Here is a 21,351-nt window from a genome sequence, read left to right as displayed (position 1 = left end):
GCGTGCATGTAGCGTACATGTTTCAACTAAAGTAAAAAAAAAAAAGTAGTACTATCCTAAAGCACTCTGCTAAACACTAAGATAATGTAAATCGGCCTTAAGGCCGATTTCCTCCCGATGTTTTCCTTCACCGAGCGAGTGTTAAATGCGGACATAGAAAGTCCGTTGGTGCTGATGACGTAGGTTTGATCTCAGAGGACGCTGAAGCCACAAGGCCAATAATTGTGTATAAATAATATTTTAAATTCTTAAAACCAAAGGTCAACATACAAAGCGTTCTCTCCGCTCAAATGCAACCTGAAATGAATTCCAACACGGAAGCATTACTTGTTTCATAAAACGCATAAGTTTGATAAGAAATGTGCTTCGATAACACAAAACATATTTTCCAATTAACGATTTATACGTACTATAAGCATTGTTAAATAATGTTTATTGTGCAAATGATTAGAAAAAAGTTTTCCGAGGATTATATAATCGAAGTTATTTATTAAAACGATTTCACATGGTTATGGACTGGACATTTTGGAAATAAATATAGCCTGTTACTGAGGGAAGATGTATCTAATTGGAAATCAGTTCAATAGTTGTTGTTTATTGGTTAAAAATCATTTATTCATATAGGTAACACAATGCACGATTACTGACTGGTCCACTCAATCTGTGTGGTTCTTTCCTCAAAAGACCATTTCAGACTGCAATCTACATGGTCTTCACATGATCTGACCAAGATTATGTCTGGATTTTAAAAGAGACTGTGACCTCTGAGTTTGTTTCGGCGTTTCTTCTCAGAGTAGTCAGATAGGAAACGTCGATCTCATCTAGTTTAAAAAAAAATGTTTGACGTGAAAAAGTGTTTGTACAAACCTACTTACAGAAATAAATCATTTATCATTAATGTACACTTATGAACGTCAAAAAAAATGAAAAATACATTAAATGCTTCTAATTTTACATTTACTGCCAGTTCTTAATCAAGGGCGTAGAATGGAACAAAAGAACTGACAATAAACTCTCCGCAGCTCTTTTTCGCTAATCTTAGAGTCATACAAATTGTTTTTTGTTTTAAACAACAACATTAACATGTAGAACCAGCTGCCCACTGAAGTATTTTCGAACCAATTCGACTTCGGGTCCTTCAAGAAAAGAGCAAGCCAATTCTTAAAAGACCGGCACTCGAGAGCCCTCTGGCAATGTTAGTGTCTATGTTATCACTTAACATCAGGTAAGCCTCCTGTCTGTTAGCCCTCTGTCACATAAAAAAAGGGTGCGTGTACTTATGTACGCGCGTAAGAATTTATACTTCTTTGGCATTATTAAAAATAGTTTTTGATTGCATGCAAATAATTAATTACAATTAAATAATCAAAGACTGGTAAAGGAGTCATTATAGTCAATAAAGTTCAGTTTACATTTGAAAAATTAAATAAATAAATATTTATTATTATTCTCTTACATTAAGTGTAACATAGATTCTATTATTATTCGAATGTTGTTTTTAAATTATGTCCAATGCTGTAGCATCTTTCGTGGGAAACTTCATTCTGTTAATTTTGTGTCACGGTGCGCGCATATCGTAAAATTTCACTCTCATCAATTTTTCATAACGCGCCTAAAGAAGTATATCTTCAAAAACTTAATTAAATAAATGAACGTAATGTAAAAAAGTAACGGAAAGATGGGTGGGGTCGTCGGTCCCTAATTGCAATTTATTTATTTATACGTTCTAAAACAATGTGTATGCCTAAAAAAATATGACATTTCAAAGTTAAGACACATCACATCGGTTATATTAAAACACAAGCAATATATCATAGGAAATAATTAAACAAACAACCACAAAATAAATATTAAAAATTAAATAACTTAAAATATAATAAAATAACTAAATAACTTAAAGTATAACTTAAAAAAAAATAGAGAATTAGCAAAAATTCTAATCACAAAGTTGTGTGTTCAACCCTGATAAATAAAGGATAAGATTTAGTCATTTCACCCCGAGTGAGATTGCACATAAAATGATTGGACATGATAAAGGCGACTTTATACCTCCATTAAAAATAATACAGGAGAAAATAAAACATGTGGAGGAAGGATGGTGAACAGTTCCTCCTAAAGGGAGCATCTTCGACCAACGAACCAACCAACCGACTGGTTCACGGAACCCACTCGCCAAGGTCGAGAAGTATATAATATATATCCTTAGCGGGAAATACCTCGTTAGCGCGTTCATTATGACGTCATCACAGTGAATGTAAATATCGCTACAAACTAAAGTTGGCGAATTCGACTGACAATCTCGCTGTTACAACTTGATTACTAACATCGAAGAAAACATTGATGTGTTTTACAACTTACCGTAGCTTTTTAATCATTCTTTCAATGAGGTTTAAATTTTCATTTGGTTTTGGTTATTATTATTATTTTTTATCCTTTTAGTTATTTAATTTTTAATATTTATTTTGTGGTTGTTTGTTTAATTATTTCCTTTGATATATTGCTTATGTTCTAATATAACCGATGTGATGTGTCTTAATTTTGAAATGTCATATTTTTTTAAGCATACACATACCCCACCGTTACATTTATACATTACGTTCATTTATTTAATTAAGTTTTTATTTATCGGCGGTATCACTTATCAGATGAGCCTCCTGCCCGTATTGCCCCCTGTTATAAACCTATTAAATAACACTCCAAGGAAATAGAGTGCCATCACTTCATTTGATGAAGCAAGAGTCCCTCCAAGGGACAGCTAAGCTTTAGTTTACATACACTCGTTTGTATAATAATTTATAAATGGGGATCTTCCCTCATTCGAAAAGTTATCTAAATACAGTCACGTGTTTATCAATTCCGATTAAAACACTAATTACACAAGACATTACTGCACATTTATAGATTACATCGTACGATGTATTCCGACCAATCCGTGTTCTGTGATATTCGATTTCCAATGATTCAACAATTTATTTAGCTACAGTCGACTATCGATAATTTTAAACTCAAGGGACCAGAGATTCATTTTAATTTAATTTTTTTAGTAAATAAGAGTTTTAATAAAACTGTTTATTATTACTTTATTATTATTATGTTTTAACAATTAAATACAATAATATAACTATTTTGAAAAGACATTGACCAAATTAAAAAAAAAATGTGCGTGTACACACGTTAGAATTGAAACTTCTTTATGACCTTATTTTTCGAAAAATTATCTATATGCAACTAACTTTACAGAAATTGGTTAAATAAAGTTAAATTAGATAAAGTTTAACAAAAGGCTTTTAATATCACAGACTTGAATACAAATAATACAATTATTTCATTTTACCTTATTACCACTAAGATTATTACAGAATTTCATAAATTGTAATATAATTTTTAGTATCATTGTTATAGTTATTATAAATTTTTGTTATTAATGGTTTAGAATCTCTTCGAATCAACCGTGGTAGGAACGAGAAAAAGACGCGCGTAACGGTCAAATGTGACGCGTAACCGAAAAATGTTACACTAAATTTTTTTCCAACCCCGATAAAGAAGTTTCACTTCAAAAAATACAATTCAGGCCGGTAACATTTCAAATAAGAGTAGGGAAGCGCGGACTTCAAATTATTAATGTTAGCAAGAAACTATTATTTCAACTTGAAATTACCGAGGGGGCCAATTAACATTGATTTTATTCAATTTATCAAGTATTTAAGGGACTGACTAAATATTAACATTATCGTGAGTCTGTACCGTAGTATGAATCGAAAATAATCGATTTAGATTAGAGAGTTTGTTTATATAACAAAATAAGCATTTACATTTATATCACACACAAAACAATACATACACAGAACAACACATTAAACAGTAATAGATTAAAATATTTACAAAAAAAACTATTTCCTACAGTATATATAGGAACTGACATGAAACAGACCTTTTGTCAGTTCACTCAACGAACAATAAAATTTATTTATACCAATACAAACCTATTTTCTAGATAAATTTTCATCATTATATTAAGGCGTCTAAAGGGGAGGCGAGTTGTGGATTCATGAGATATATCAGTTAATATCCTGAAAGCTGATTACAAAATCTTGTCTATGGTAAAACGCTATCGACCATCTAGATCAGTCCACCTCCTTCGGTTGTGACCCTTACAAGTATTTCTGTATCTGTGATCTATTAATAATAGGAAAGTATAATAGACCCAATTCGGTCCAGTCCGGTCTTGCAATAGCATTCCTTTTTGCATTCATTCAGATACCAGCACTTTTATTGAGATAGAGATTCAATATAGATAATGCTAGTGAGTTATATGATCTCAGTCCCTAGAGGAACTGTCATTTCTTTCATTTGGGATCTGTTTCTCAGAAACCTAACATTTCTTTCATCTGGGGCTCAGCCGTATCCACACTAGCTTCATAGAGTACAATTTTTCACCAACAAATATCTTTATCCTTGAAAACTGTTTATTTTTGTAAAATTTATGAAGATAAGTTATCACTTGAATTTGATAATATTTTATTGTTGTGATTATTACAAATATTCTAGCTATGATAAATTATTATTATTAATAAAATAATGTAAATACTTCTTCCTTGTATATTATGACAAGATATTATGTAATAACTATATATAAGAGTAATGTATAGCAATACTTTATATTTTAATAGTTTTGTTATTATTTTTGGATTCTTAAAGTATTTGTCATTCAATTACAATTAAAATAAATTTTCTGTTTACAATTATTTTCATTTCAGTACATATTAGGTAATTAATGTTTAACAATGTTTTTATTGTTTTGAATTTCATCATATTATGTTCTCTTAAACTATAATATATATATTTTTATTTAATTATTTATTAATTCTACTTGACAATTAAAAACTGACGAAGTGTTCATTGAGAAGTGTCTATTGTTCAATTCTCTACGCCCTTGTTTGGAGAACTCATAAAAAAATAAGTGTTTTTACAAGATTGTAAAACCATTATTTGTTAGTGACTTAAATCTATACAGATTGTTAATTTTCATTCTGTCATCTTTTGCCTTTAAAAAGTCAAAATAAACATTTATAATTTCAAAACCCGCCAAAACGCTTCTTCAAGATGGCGTCGCATTAACGACGTGACGTGACATGACGTTTTGTCCCTATGACAGTAAACATAAAAAACGTCAACTGTTTACATGATCATTAGCATTCTTAATTTCAATTTGTGAAATTAAGAATGCTAATTCTTAATTCCACAAATTGATTTCGTTCAAAAACAATAGCCGAAGGAATTAAACTTGATAACAGTATTATGATTAGACTAGCGAAGATATTATTTACAAGCATACGTCATCGTCTATTCTTTATACCACTTAATTTTTTCATATTGTTAAAAGAATGGAGACCTACCGCCAACGATGAGATATACATTGGGAAAAACTGTCTTCGCTTGCTGCAACTGTAGCGCGTGTCCTTGGTGGAACATGTCGTATATGCCGTCCGCGTATACGCGAACCCTCCGTTGTGCTGTGCCAGCGAGTGCACTCGACCGTGGGATGCGGCCATAACGACATCTCTCGCGCTCCGCTACTGCGGCTGGGTCTGTGCTGTACGGCGCTGATGTGCAGAGGGCCTATGGAGAGATACGACTTTGTAAAATCTAAAATTTTTCTTTAGAACCTAAAACTATAATTTTTAAGAATAAACCATATACAACTATCAACCAGTATTATTTTGTAGTTTCAATATACTATAGTTTGTGTTCAATATGGCAACGAATTCCTTAAACATAAATTTAATTCTTAATACACGTACTTTCTAATTATTTATGTTCCCGTTATCTTAATCCAAATTTATACTCTGTAATTGACAGAAGGACTTGTATCCATGGATGGAATTAAAAAAAAAACCTAATTCGGTCTACTTGCATCCTTTTAAAATAAAGCATTTCGTCTGCCCTTTTTTAACACAATGTTAACACGATTTGTCAGAAAGAGACAAATACCTTAATAATATAAATAATTTATTTTTATTTGCATTCCGCCCATTGACATACTTCGTTGTTATTGATTTTATTTCCTTACTGCTTTGTGCTATTATTATTATAGTTAATAAAATCAATGGAGCATTATTTCGCTGACCGCGATCAACAAAAAGCGAATAATATTAATAACAATTCAATAAAACAGTTTTTAAATGTACTAAACCAAAGACAAAATCCATAGAACATACATGATTACTTTTACAATTGTGTTAGTGTTTTTAAACGTAGACTTTGGACATTCCACATTATAAATTCACTAGTTCACATTTCACATTTTCCTGCAAGCGAAGGAAATTCCAATGCTTCAATTACGATATTTTAGTAAGCGGATTATATGACAGATCCACGTGATTTTAGAGTATGTGAAAGATTATTATTACCACAGAGTAGTAAACTATGGCAGTATAAAAAAAGTATAACAAATAAAAAAATAACTATGTAAGAAGAAAAAAATTGATAATAATATAATAGATTCTAAGAGATGCGTTGGACCGGTCTACACTACTGTAGATCATCAAATATTTTTTAATTATTATTATTCTCGTAGTGAATCTGTTTATTAAATAAATAATAAATCAGTGGCGCTACAACCCTTTTTAGGTCTGGGCCTCAGATTTCCTCAGATCAGCCTCCTAAGCCTGACACACGCTGTCAATTTTCAGGATCGACTGCTGGCCCATACTGGCTTCAGGTGGCTTGTGAAGGGAACCCCTTCTACTTTATAACTTATAATCTATATATATAAAAATGAAACCCGTTTTCCGTTGTCACGACATAACATGAAAACGGCTTGACCGATTTGTATGATTCTTTTTTTATAATATTCCTTGAGAGAAAAAATTAAAAAAATTGAATGAAAAAGTCTAAAAACAACACTTTTCTATATTCCCATACAAAATATTCGTAATAATATTTAAACAATTTCAAATTTAATACCATAGCATAAAGTTCAAGTGTTAGTGGAGGGGTTCCGGGAAGGTAAATTTTTATTTTTTGACATAATGTATTTGTTGTCTTATCAACTTTCTCATTTTTATCTTAATAGCTAGACCGGTGTCCCGAATATCAGAATAAGTATTAAAAAAAATAAAGAATCGACTGTTAGGCGGTACGATGTTCGCCAGGCCAGCTAGTTAAATATATATTATAAAACGTTTGTATAGTGATAATAAGTTAATTTTAGTAGAATTTTTGAAGTTATACTTCTTTAGGCGCGTTTTAAAAAATTGATGAGAGGGAAATTTTACGATGCGCGCGCACCGTGACACAAAATTAACAGAATAAAGTTAGTGGCGCATGTTGGCACGCACGCCGCCTCTGTTCACTGTGTATTTATATTTATAATATTTATCCACATGCTTTGAGTTTCTACATATAAAACACGTGTTTTCATTTTGTTTTCATGATACAAGTGCGAATTTTATATGTGCGTCTGAATTATAATCAGAAGTGATTTAAATTGAATATTTAAATCAATACTAATTAATATTAGAAAATAATAATAAATATAAATATAATATTAATAAATATTTATTTATTCAATTTTTTAAATGTAAACTGAACTTTATTCACTATAATGACTCCTTTTCCAGTCTTTGATTATTTAATTGTAATTAATTATTTGCATGCAATCAAAATCTATTTTTAATAATGCCAAAGAAGTATAACTTCTTACGCGCGTACGCACCCTATTATTTATTTAAATATTTAAACAATTAGGGTTAAATAGTATGACAGATATTCACACCGACTGGTCTATTCATTCTCATCGCACAATGTCGGCCGATTTCCACCGGAAGTCGCATGTTTATTCAACACTTTCCATCTATGCCTTACGTTTCATTACAAGCATTGCAGATATTTACTTCTTTACAAAATATTAGCAGTTTCGCTAACTCTTCAAGAATCTCTTCACTCATTTGGTGATACAAAAAATTCAACAGACGCTTTTTATGTTACGCCCTTCAAATGAAGCAAAAACTGAGCAGTGTTGGCCTAGTGGTTTCAGCGTGCGACTCTCATCCCTGAGGTCGTAGGTTCGATCCTCGGCTGTGTACCAATTGACTTTCTTTCTATGTGCGCAATTAAAATTCGCTCGAACGGTGTAGAAAAACATCGTGAGGAAACCGACATGTCTTAGACCCACAAAGTCGACGGCGTGTGTCAGGAGGTTGATCACCTACTTGCCTATTAGATTAAAAAAATTATCATGAAACAGATTCAGAAATCTGAGGCCCAGACCTAAAGAGGTTGTAGCGTTAAGTATATGAATAAATGCAATATTTAGCAAGTGACTTTAAAACTAGTTTTATAACTGTATCGTCACCGTTAGGTTATTAACAGTAGTTTGAGGCGAATTAAAGTTAATTTCACTTAAAATTAATCATATACTTAAAACCGTCCTTTGATTCACGTTCTTCACATCAACACGAACTATACAAACTCAGTTTCGATTTACGTCCGGACATACAACGACCACTAAGCCTTGACTTGTTTAAGATATATGATAATACTTAAAAGGAATATTATTAATAACCTGTATCATAACCACAACCCGCACCCTCACACACCATCACACAACACACCCCATCACACAACACACCCTTAGGTATATAATAATTTGTATTATATTAATAATAAAGTTTTAATCTTTAAGAATAATTGGTACGATCATGTCTCGAAACACCCTAAGTGGAATTATTTTGGAAGTACCCCGACGGGTAAACAGCCTTTATAACGCTCAGTTGTGGAGCAACGGACGTCGAGGTTATACTATCGTTTAAAGCTATCGTAATAAAAAATGATAGATTGAATGAAAAATGTTGCTACGACGTGGGAGTTTTTTAATTAAAGGGAAGCCCGTTCGAATACTAATTGTTTGAAAAAAATACTAGACTGCTAACTTAGCCAATTTTTTGCAGTCTACCAATGAAATATTTTTCTAATATTTATATACAACTCTGTATGGGGGCCGTTCAAGTATTACGTAAGCACTATAGAGGGGGGGGGGGGGAACTTTGATTTTCTTAATTGGTAATTACGTCAACAGTAAATATTACGTTTTATAATACGTTTTTACACATATTACTCCCACATTGTTTAGGCTTGAAAACGAAATGCATTTTCGAGTTTTCCTACAAAAAAATAATACTTTTATGTACTTGCTTTTGCTGACAAGGGGGGGGGGGGGGGGGGCATTGCAGGGTAATATTTGAACGGCCCCCGATATGAAGATACTATTTAAGTCGACAAATGTCTCAAATTGTGTAAATTAATCGAAAAACCATCCATTCAATTAATGCTTATGAATAGGCAATTAGGCAGTACAAATATTTTAAAGCTAGACACTTTCTCACACGAGTACTTAGAAATGAAATCAAGGTTCTAGAGAAAGTGTTCTACTCTCAGTACGGAGATGTGTATGCGGCAATCGTTAATACATTTTGACATTATTTTATTTTTGCTGTCAAACATAGCACATGTTAAAATAAGGACAATTAGATACTTATAAAAAATGACGTTAGAACTTCACATGCCAGCCTTGCGATTCTGTAACCCACACAGCGGTTTTCACACTATATATAATATAGTATACACAAAAAACAATAAACTACAAGCTCCCTTATCACAATGCCAAATCATAAAATGTCTGCACGACTAATTTGAGCGCGACCGCTGCTGCGAAAACCGCTGTGAGAGTTCGGAGAGAGACAAAGATTTTAATATTAATATTCTAATACCATTTAAAGAAAAACGCTTTTTACCGGATTAAAGTTATGTATTATTATAAATTTACAACTATTTGACATAATTTTAAATTTATCCGACGTTTCGCGTGCTTTACAGCGTGCGTGGTCACGGTGACTGAAGACAAAAGATGTTGAATGTCAAAAAGTATCACAGCTGCAGAGAAAGTTGCATTATCTGTATTTATTTCCCCGGAGTTGGTATCGACTAAAAGATGGAGGGTTTTTGCCAAAACCCTCCATTCTCTATGAAAGAATATTCATAGAGAAGTAGGGAAGGGTATGACGGGTCTGGGCGTTACTGCATACGATGTTTTGCATTTTCTGAGAAGATTTACTATGGTAATATATATATATTTTTTTACCATAGGAAAGTAGAGATTTCAACGAACTGAAAGCACACCAACTTTTAGAAAAAAGCTGAAATTTTGACGTCAGAATTTTCGATTGAAAATTAGGGTGTTTTTTCGATATTAATTCAAAATAAGGTGAAAAAATTAATATTTTTAATCAAATAAATTACAGTATATTTGGGACATAATAAGGTAAGTTTTCACCAAATTTCGTTTAAAAAAAAAGAAATTTGTAAAAGATAAAAATTAAAAACCAAAAACTTGGTTTTTTGAATTTTTCACATAAATTTTGAGGTTATGTGAAAAATGTGTGAATACAAAAGTTTTAGATCTCTTCATTACCTACAACTTTGCTATTTAACTTTCTTCGATAGGACTTTTAGTTTTGCCGGAAATCGAGATAAACCGTTTTTTACCCTTAAAACTCCCCCCCCACCCCTTCCCGACCTCAGATCGACCGTAATTTATTTTTCCTTTCATTTTGATCATATTCCCCTGCTTTTCTAATGGGTTTCATCCTACTGTAATTTTTTTCACTTTTTATTTATTTTGAAGGCTATCTGCACTGGTCTATGTTTAACAAGCGCCTGCCAAAATTATTTACGAGTACATACATTTTCTATTTAGATAAAGGCCTGTTTTTTTTATGTTAACTGTTAGTGCCAATTCGTATGTATTGTAGTGGAATTACTTAAGTATGGGCAGCTGGTTCCAAACAGTGGCGCTGCAGAAATTGCCATAAAAAGAGCTCAGTTGTGGAACGACGGACATCGAGGTGATATACTAGCGTAATGCTATGTTTTGAGAATATTTTGGTACATTTTTAATCGTAAATTAATTTTTCATATAGGTCCAGTGTCTAGCGAGTGTATTCCCTACAAAGATACAAAAATACAAGTCATCCTCTTAATAATAAACAATTTTAGTACAGCAATCGATCATGGGTCATGCATTTGTTTTTAAACATACGGAGGATATTAAAAATAAGAAAAAACACATTTTCTTGGTCACAATAACAATATTTTTGAAAAAATTATATCTAACATGGCTTATTCACTTGCTTGCTTAAAGAGTAGTAATTCTTTTTTGGGAAAAGGCATACTTTTATTTAATAAAATCCCAGAGGCTCTTTTTTTTTATAAAACATGGGGGCAAACGGGCAGGACGCTCATCTGATGTTAAGTGATACCGCCGCCCATGTACAGTTTCAATGCCAGAGGGCTCGCGAGTGCGTTGCCGGCCTTTTAATAAACTTAAGAAACGTAATTAAGAAAAGCTGTGTAAAAAGACTTACTATAAAGTTAACGATTATCTAGTTGATAAAAGAGCCTGGGACTAGTGCTAGACAGGCTACTTCTAATTAATTTGCGATACATATTTGTTTTAAAATAAATGTTGTTTGATGATTTGCTATTTTAAAAGAGTACCGAGAGTTTTTTACGCCGGCTTTTTCTCTCGCCTACACCCTGTCTTCTTTGCCGATGAGTCATCCCTATAGACATCCCTATGTCTACCGATACAAACGTGGAATAAGTGATACCTGTATCTTATGTTCCATAATAAACATATTTGTTGTATATCTTTGTGCTGCAAATGTTAGGGTAAGAGAATCTAATCGTCGTTTTTGACTTAGTCTCGACTCCGCTTACAATTTCTATTCTGGGGGATGAGCATGACAGATTCATATTCGACCGGCGGAGCCCTCAATATGATTACTACGTGTCAAGGTTCAGCCATTGATAAGAAGGTGGCCTGATGCGACGTCTGGCCATGTGTCATATGATGAATTTACTTTGTATATCAACGCTGTATGCATTATATTAATATCTTTGCTTACATAGATAATAATAATCAGCGGCGCTACAACCTCTTTAGGTCTGGGCCTCATATTTCTGAATCTGTTTCATGATCATTGAAGTGAAACTTCTTTATCGGGGTTGGAAAAAAATTTAGTGTAACATTTTTCGTTACGCGTCACATTTTTCCGTTACGCGCCATCTTTTGAAGTGAAACTTCTTTATCGACGTATGGGAGAAATTTTGTAGCAGGTTACGCGCCATGTTGCTTTTTGAAGTCAAACTTCTTTATCGGCGTTGGAAAAAAATTTACACACATTTGTCACATTTTTCGGTTACGCGCCATCTTTTTCTTGTCCCTACCACGGTTGATCCGAAGAGATTCGAAGCCATTAGTAACAAAAATATATAATAACGATAACAACGATAGTAATACTAATAATTCTATTACAATTAATGAAATTCTGTAATAATCTTAGTACTACATAGTAGTACAGTAATTTAAAATGAAATAATTGTGTTTGTATTCATGTCTATTTTTTGTTAAACTTTATCTAATTTAACTTTATTTAACCAATTTCTGTAAATTGCATATAGTAGATCATATTTCGAAAAATAAGGTCATAAAAAAGTTTCACTTCTTACGTGTGACTGTACACCTAGTACACGCACACATTTTATTTTTAAATCTAATGGGTCCCCGTAACAAGTCGGAAAATGCATATATTATCTATATAATGGTGTTCCTTTTACTCGATTAGGTGCAATACTTTTTAAATCATTGAAATCGGTAAATTGGTTGCGAAGATATTACACATTTTGTACAAGCTAACCGCGGCGCGGCCGAAATGCTCATGTGACGTCACGATTTCCCTACGGACCGCGCGCTCGCTCTTCGCCATTCATTTATTAAAGTTCACTCGATCTGCGCGGGTCGTGTTGTGGTTTTGTGGTTTTTATGTGAAAATATGCCGCATTATAAGTACTGTATAGTACCGAAATGTACTAATACTTCAACTAGTACACCTGAAAAACTGTTTTTTAATGTGCCAAGGGACCTGAAAGTGTGCAAAAAATGGTGTAATGTCATGAAGAGGGGTGACAGTACACCTTACATTACTCATGTGGTAAACAGTATCTTAGTAAAACTTGTTTACGAATGTTAAAGAAAAATACAGGGTCGTACTAGGTGTATTTCAATGAATAAATAAATGATAAAAAGTGTAAGTAGTGAAATTTCTAATAACCCTTCCTCAGTAGTCTGGTAAAACCCAGGGTCGTACTGAGGCTCAACTAAATGAAATGTGCCGTTCCCGGGAATATTTCCCAATGCCGGAACATTCCCGCTTTGGGGAATATGTATCTGTAGGTAATAAAACTGTAGCCAAAGTGAATTCTATACATTGAATATTTTTTTGAATAATCGAGTTATGAGAGCTCCATACACGCAATAGAAACCACAAATATTGTTTTTGAATTTCTTGTCTGTCTGTTGAACGCTTTTCACGCGAAAACTGCTAGACGTATTTTACGCCTTTTTTTTAAAACTCTTTGCGAATATTTTTACAAGACGTTTTCCTCTTTCCATAGCGACTGTCTCCTGTATGGATGCCCCGAGAATCTGTTCAACTAAAACACCATCAGTCTTGCAGTTTGCAGTTTCGTGAATTTTTGACGCCGTTACTCTGCAGTATCTTAGTTCCCTCCATAATGGTGAATCAGCTTGCGATAATGTTGCTTCTTCTGCTTTGCTACAGTCATCTATAGTCATCCGACTTGAGCAGAAGATTATTTCATTCTCATTAGGATTGCTTGTTCAAACAATCCAAGGTAAACGAATAAAGTATACCTACCGATTACTTTGTTTCTTATATTCATTTGCACTGACAAAACTAGACGACAACAATACGCAAGTCGATGAGATTGAAATAAAATTAATCATTTCGTCGGGCACTTTTCTTACTTACTTACCAGCAATGTGCCGTCCGTTGCCTACTAACAATACTAGGAACTAACTCCCAATAAGATTTCCGACTGGCAATGCACCCAGAAACATTGAGAAGAATATTCCCGGTAACATGTTCATATCCATAAACCTTACTGGGAATTATCCCGGGCCTGAATACGACCCTGTATTCCTGACCTACTTATTATCCTGCTGTTTTGATTAGGTTGACAATGAGATTTGCTTACCTCTGAAGTTTCCAACCACGAATTTCAGCGCTTGTATAGTTTAAATGATTACTAAGATAATCAAATACCATTTAGGTAGATTATCGGATTGCGCTTGCTCAAAACCGATATCTACCTTATTTCTACCCCTGATTTGTTATATTATAATATTAAACAAATCAAATCACTTATTAATCGATTGGGTATAAACTGGTGACGTTACGCTCCGTGTTGGACGAGTATCGCGAACAGAATAAACAGCGCGGGGCGCGCTGTGGTTCAGCGGCAAGCGTTGAGATATTGTGACGTCATTGCTTTCGTTCGCGCGGTCAGTAAACCTTGTTTGGTATTTTGCCCATAACTTTGTCAGTTTTGGTCGTAGAACAAAATTTTTTACACCTTATGTTTTAGTTTCTCAAGGACTATAAAACTGCATTTATAACATAAAACCGTTACGGGTCCCCATTGGCAAGTAGGTGATCAGCCTCCCGTGACACACGCCGTCGACTTTTTGGGTCTAAGACATGTCGGTTTCCTCACGATGTTTTCCGTCACCGTTTGAGCGGATTTTAAATGCGCACATAAAGAACATCCATTGGTGCACAGGGGATCGAACCTACGACATCAGGGATGAAAGTCGCACGCTGAAGTCCCTAGGAAAGCACTGCCCACTTGGTTACATATATCAAAGATAATAATAATAATTTATTTACAAGAATAAGGTATAATAGAAAGTTCGCATATATACAAATGGCGTGCAAATTTGTCACAAAAGGTAGAATAGAAGTTATAATTACATTATGTGTCATATCAATTAGTCAATTCTTATAATAAAATATCACATTGTTACAATAGATTATTACGTTATCAAATTAATTATAATGTTTCACGCAAATAATCATTTATAGAATAATAAATTTTTTCAAAAGTAATACATTAGGTCGATTTTAAAAAACTCTAGTAGGAAGATCTTTCAATGTTTTTGATATATATCAATATAATGCATATAGGGTCGCGGGTTTTTTAAAAATCGTGGTATGCGAGAGACAGCCACAAGTGACAGACAATGATAATATCTTTGGAATCCATGGTTTCCATATCAAAGGTTCTATATTAGTAGAATTTTCAAAATTCCGTCTGCAAAAACTAACCTGAGATTATTGACCCCAAGGTACAACAAATAAAAAAGAGAAAGACAATTAAAAAGGTGAATAGACCAAAGAAACAGATGATATAATATGGCAGAGAGTGGCACACGCACAGGAATAGCGGGATTAGAAGGCCAAAGGGCACACAGATACCTAAAAATGAGACAGAATTATAAAATAAAATAAAAAATATGTTTATTATGGATTTTTTTTTTATAGAACAGGGGGCAAACGGGCAGGAGGCTCACCTGATGTTAAGTGATACCGCCGCCCATGGACACTCTCAATGCCAACTAAATAAACTCAAATGTTTATTATGGAACATAAGATACACGTATCACTTATTCCACGTCATTAAATTTGTATTGGTAGACATCCCTACTCATCGGCAAAGAAGACAGAGGGTGTAGGCGAGAGAAAATGCCGGCGTAAAAAACTCTCGGTACTCTTTTAAAATAGCAAATCATCTAACAACATTTATTTTAAAACAAATATCGCAAATTAATTAGAAGTAGCCTGTCTAGCACTCTAGTCCCAGGCCCTTTTAACAACATCGATAATCGTTAACTTTATAGTAAGCCTTTTTACACAGCGTTTCTTTAATACATTTCTTAAATTAATTAAAAGGCAGACATAAAAGAACCTCTGGGATTTTATTAAAGAAGAGTATGCCTTTTCCCAAAAAAGAATTACCAACTTTAGATAGTCTAGAACGGGGATATTATAAATATGTTTAAGTGTAAAAGTATCTGAAAAAAGGCTATTTATTAAAGCAAATATAAAACACGTTCTCGTGTTTCAACTTCAAAAGTCAGAATATCAATTGTACGTGTAATTAGAACATGGCGGAAAAAAGTATTGCATACATATGTAGTATGTGTATGTAGGCAATATATAACATATACATATATCTATGAATATTTCAATAATTTAGTAATAATGGCGACATAATTCTTGCAAGCCTTCCGCGCAATCGATTTAGGTTGTTTTTAGCTACCTTTGCTTGGTGATTAACTCGGTAGACGTAAGTTTATGCAGACTGAAAATAGGGAAAGTCGCATATCTCGGACACATCAATACGACTTGACGCAGCACATGGGCAAAAGACAAGACACGGGCTTGTAGAAGGAAGGAGTCGTGGTTGCAGAACCTTTGGGAGTGGCATCACATCCTCCGAGGACTGTTTAGACTAGCGCAGGTACCCAGGACTAGCTATTCAAGTTGTTAACAACCTTTGTAACAAATAAAGGTAAGATTCTCGTATATATATCAAATTAAATACTTTTTTGACCTGGGAGTCGTTTAACATAACCAATTAACATATGCTCGCTGCTTGTAACATGTTCTTTCGGTTTCTATCGAACTAAATATCGATAAAACAATATTAATGTTAATTTTGTCGCATAAGTTTATGCTACATCAATCAAAGTTCCCGAACGACCGATACTATTTATCTCCATTTTATATAATTCCTTCGCTAGTGTTGAAGGAATAGAAATATCCCTGTCTCTATCCATACTTGTATATCTCCAGAGATAGAAGTATGTTTGACATTCTACGACTCTTCTTGCCTCCCCCACTTTTTGGAACCGGCTGCCATTCTAACCTCAGGGGCTTTCAAGCAGCCGTATGCCTTCTGGCAACGCACTTCCAGGCCTCCTGGTGTTGTACTGGTCGATGGGCACTTAATTATAAGTGTTGTTATAGACATTATTTTTACTAAATATTCATAAATAGCGATAACGAATGAATGGATGTCGGGGTTATCTATGACCATAATCAGCTGACCAGGTCATGTACCAAAACCGAATCCGGTTCAAACGCTTAAGACTTAGAATCCAGACTTAGTCAAGTAACTTTAAGTCAAGTTCATTTTTTTACTTACGGATCATACTTAGCGCTACGCATACATTATTAACTTATTAATTGTATTTAATATCGCATTATTCACGGCAAATTATTGAAATGCCTTTATCCAATTAAGATATTCCAGCGACGAAAACTTTACATACGTATAATTTTTTTTTTTACTTATCCTACTTTTTTATTGAAATACCAACGTATAGAACATTTTCCTTTGCCACCCCACAGACTGCTCGCTTTTCCGGGAAAAACTTGTTTTTGGATTTTTCCGTGTAATTTTTCGATAAAACCTTCCTCCTTCAACCAATCAATAATAAAAATACTCGAATTCGTTCGAGTTTTGAGCTTATCAAACTATAGCGATTCATTGTTGTTTATCTAAAAAACGCTATTACGAGATGGGTTCAAACACGCATTTATCTGTTAGTTTATTAACAAAACTTTACACATCGAATAATGATATAACCAAGTAACCAAATTCACAAAAATCAAAATTTAAAAAAATTAACACATAATTATATTATATTTAAAACATTTTACTTCTGAGCTTATTTTTTTATTTAATGCGATATAATTTACCAAAATACTTATCACCCTTAAGATGTTATAATAATAATACAGTGGCGCTATAACTCTAAATGAACGAAGCATTGGCTTCAGATTTTATTTCATAGATAAGTAGGTGATCAGCCTTCCGACAGAGACATGCTAGTTTCCTCACGATGTTTTCCTACACCTTACGAGCGAGTGTTAGTTGCGCACATAGACAGAAAGTCCATTGGTGTACGGCCGGAGATCGAACCTAAGACCTCAGAAATGAGCTGAAGGTCAACACTGCTTCTTTTAAGATCTATATATATAAAAATGAAACCCGTTTTCCGTTGTCACGACATAACATGTAAACGGCTTGACCGATTTGTCTGATTTTTTTTATATAATATTCCTTGAAGTACGAGGATGGTTCTTACAGAGAAAAACATTCAAAAAAATTGAGTAAAACGTCTAAAAACAACAATTTTCTATATTCCCATACAAAATATTCGTAATAATACTTACAAGTCAATTTGAACTTTAATACCATGTCATAAAGTTCAAGTGTTAGTTTAGGGGTTCCGGGAAGGTGAATTTTTATTTTTTGACATAATGTATTTGTTGTCTTCTCAACTTTTTTTTATCTTACTAGCTAGACCGGTATCCCGAATAGCAGAATAAGTATTAAAAAAAATAAAGAATCGACTGTTAGGCGGTACGATGTTCGCCAGGCCAGCTAGTATGTTATAAAAATATAAATAACTATATTTAATATAGTTTTCCTTTAAACAGTCAGTTATGTTTCAGTAGAAACAATAGGTTGCATAGCCGTTGTGGAATGCGGCTGCGACTGAACTGCAATTTTGTGGAATACCGGTTAACAGATAATTGTCTTTATCATTTCTATGTAATTTTAGGTTTTATAAGCTTAAGATTAGCTATCATCGAAATATATAATCGAAAATAAGATATAGAAACGAGATTAAGTGAAAATTATGTTTCGTATGCCAAAATCAACTACATTTTTGACATATAGAAGTACGACTTAGCCGTAAGGGATTGATTTGTTCCAGTTCAACGCAAAATCGCTCCAAAACTGAGCGATTAAAAATAGTGGCGGACAGTTTCTTGCCAGTTTTTCTTGCCAGTTCTTCTTGCCAGTTCTTCTTGCCAGTTCTTCTTGCCAGTTCTTCTTACCTTTACGCCCTTGATTGAGCGGTCCATATCCACTGGCGACTAACATTTAGCTATAAGTAAAAACTAACAACATTTGAAATGGAAATTAAGGTTGTATCCCAGCACGAATTGCTGTGTCAGTGTCTCGGGGTGGACTGCGGGGCGCAGTGGAGAGTTGGAGCACTGAGGCGCGTCGACCCGTAATAACAATTAGTTATGTAAAACATTAAATTAATGTAATTTTATAATTTTTTCTGAAATGGATTACTTGGCTTGCGATAAAATATATCGTGTAAATTTCAAAATCATATTCTATATACATTTTCGACATAAAATGAATACATAGTGTCAAAAATTGGCTATATTTGGATTATTTTTCTATCAAGCGAAGTTATTTAAATCGTGTATCGATCTTTCAAAATGGATACATAAACTACTCAACTCCACCATATATTTTTTCCATTCCCCCTACTTCAAGAAACGATGGCGAAAAATGGAAAGAAACAATGTAATTTTTTGGCGTTTGGCGACCATAAAGTCCTTAAGGATATTGAAAAAAATGCTTTTTTATTTGTTTTACTAACGGCGAAAGAACTTATTAATTATATTTAATATCGCATTATTCACAGCAAATTTCTTCTGTACCTTTGTCCAATTAAGTCATTCCGGTGATGAGTCGAAAATCTTTAGTTTCAAGTTCGGAGGCGGATTTTGGAGGGATGTTCAACTAAATTAACTTGTTTGAAGCTAGGTGTTAAATGTCTATAATCGCTAACACAAGGGCTTATAACATATATTTAGGGAAGTGGGGTTGCGACGCTAACAACAAACTAACTTGACTTATTTAAGGGTTCTTAAATTTAAGTGACACTTTTGTTACCTATAAAGAATTTTTTTTTATTTTTTTTTTATATGATTGGACAATTCACACCAATTGACCTAGTCCCATGCTAAGCTGGTGAAGCTTGTGTTATGGGTACTAGGCAACGGATATACATACATATTATAGATAGATAGACATATAAATACATATTTAAACACCCAAGACCTAAGCACAACACCAAATGCTCATCACATCGATGTTCGTCTCAGCCGGGGATCGAACCCGGGACCCATAGATTCGCAGTCAGGGGTACTAACCACTAGACCAATCAGTCATCAATATAAGTGTAGTCGACCTATTGGTCATTATCAGAAACAGGAATGTTATACTATCTTTCCTCAAAATAGTATAGATAGTCTTACTTGAAGTAGTCGTTTCATCTTAACTAAAATAGTATATTTCATTACGAGTGCGGAAAGCTTGTCATTGCAAAGAGTTCCGACAAATGTCTACCCGAGCCGAGGCGCAGCCGAAGGTGAGGGTTGACAGTCGGAACGAGTTGCAATGATGGTTCCGCACGTGTACTGAACGACTATTTTTAATACAGTTGCGAAAAAATTAAGCTATTTAATAAAATCACAATAAACTCAACTAACTAATCATTTATTTCTTATAAAAGGTATAATTCACATATTCATTGAAATTGGTAAAATTTTTATACTAACTGGAGAAGTTTTAGATTGCATATTTATTTACTGTTTGAGACAAACTATTATTAATTTCGTATGATTGTTCATCTATATTTAATATATAATATAACAAACAACTAAACTAGCAAAGAACATTTTTGGAAAATGGCGCCAACTGTAAAAGAATATAAGCAGAGATTTTTTATTTCTTCACCCATTCTGGGTAGGCAAAGGGAACTATGCCCATACAGCCAAGTCTTCAGTAGATTTTTTTTATATGAAATGAAAATGAAATTTAATGAGATGAAATTATTTGAAACCTAACCTAACTCATTGAATCAAATCATTAAATCTGATATTGAAACTAATTAGTAGCTTCTTTTTTGAAATATTTGCATGAATCATAAAAACTTCTATGATTTTTTTTTAGTAAATACTTCGTGGTTGGTTTTTTCTTTTTAATAGACATTATTTTGACAGTTGGGAAAGAAAACGCACTAGTTCGGAAAAGGTAAAGAAAAAGCACGAGTGTGTAATAGCCCACATCCCGAACGCTATACGTCCCTGCAATACGCCACTTTTTGAGCAACTGTATTAAAAAGGCCTTTTTCGTAAAATGGCTTAACATAAAAATTACGATGTTACCAAAGCCAAAATTGATAATGCAGAGATATATGATGACCTATGCATTTTCCTAGCCTACACTTTCTTTACTTTAGCTTTCACTTTTTCTACACCTTTTACCTATATAGGTATTCAATTAGACGAAGTTCAGTATAGAAAAAAATATTCAATTTCCGCAACCGGCGAAATAAATTAAAAGTATCTTTTGACTTTATTAATATCAAGAATTACTGGTTTAAATTGGATTTTTTTTCTATATGATAATATATAAGAGCTAGTCTACAACGATAAAGTTCGAAACTTGTTATAATTTATAAATATATATTATGTACATAGAAACTAAAAACTACGACCAATTGTACGACGAAAAAACCAATAGCTTTTCGTTTGTCTCGCTATA

At 33.3% G+C, this 21,351-nt stretch overlaps 1 protein-coding gene across 3 annotated transcripts in view; it reads right to left on the bottom strand.

Moving 5' to 3' along the window:
• The window catches only part of LOC125061701 (choline-phosphate cytidylyltransferase B-like), a 43,708-nt gene that overhangs the window by 16,520 nt on the left and 5,837 nt on the right, over positions 1 to 21,351 (bottom strand). For all 3 annotated transcript variants that reach the window (XM_047667263.1, XM_047667261.1, XM_047667262.1), the window contains exon 2: positions 5,397 to 5,619. In XM_047667263.1, the coding sequence (XP_047523219.1) occupies positions 5,397 to 5,619 (223 nt within the window). The remainder of the gene's footprint in view (positions 1 to 5,396; positions 5,620 to 21,351) is intronic.

This window comes from Pieris napi, chromosome 24, assembly GCF_905475465.1.
Source record: "Pieris napi chromosome 24, ilPieNapi1.2, whole genome shotgun sequence".
Taxonomy (NCBI): domain Eukaryota; kingdom Metazoa; phylum Arthropoda; class Insecta; order Lepidoptera; family Pieridae; genus Pieris; species Pieris napi.
Note: the sequence above shows the minus strand (reverse complement) of the source record. Positions and strands in the feature narration are given on the sequence as shown.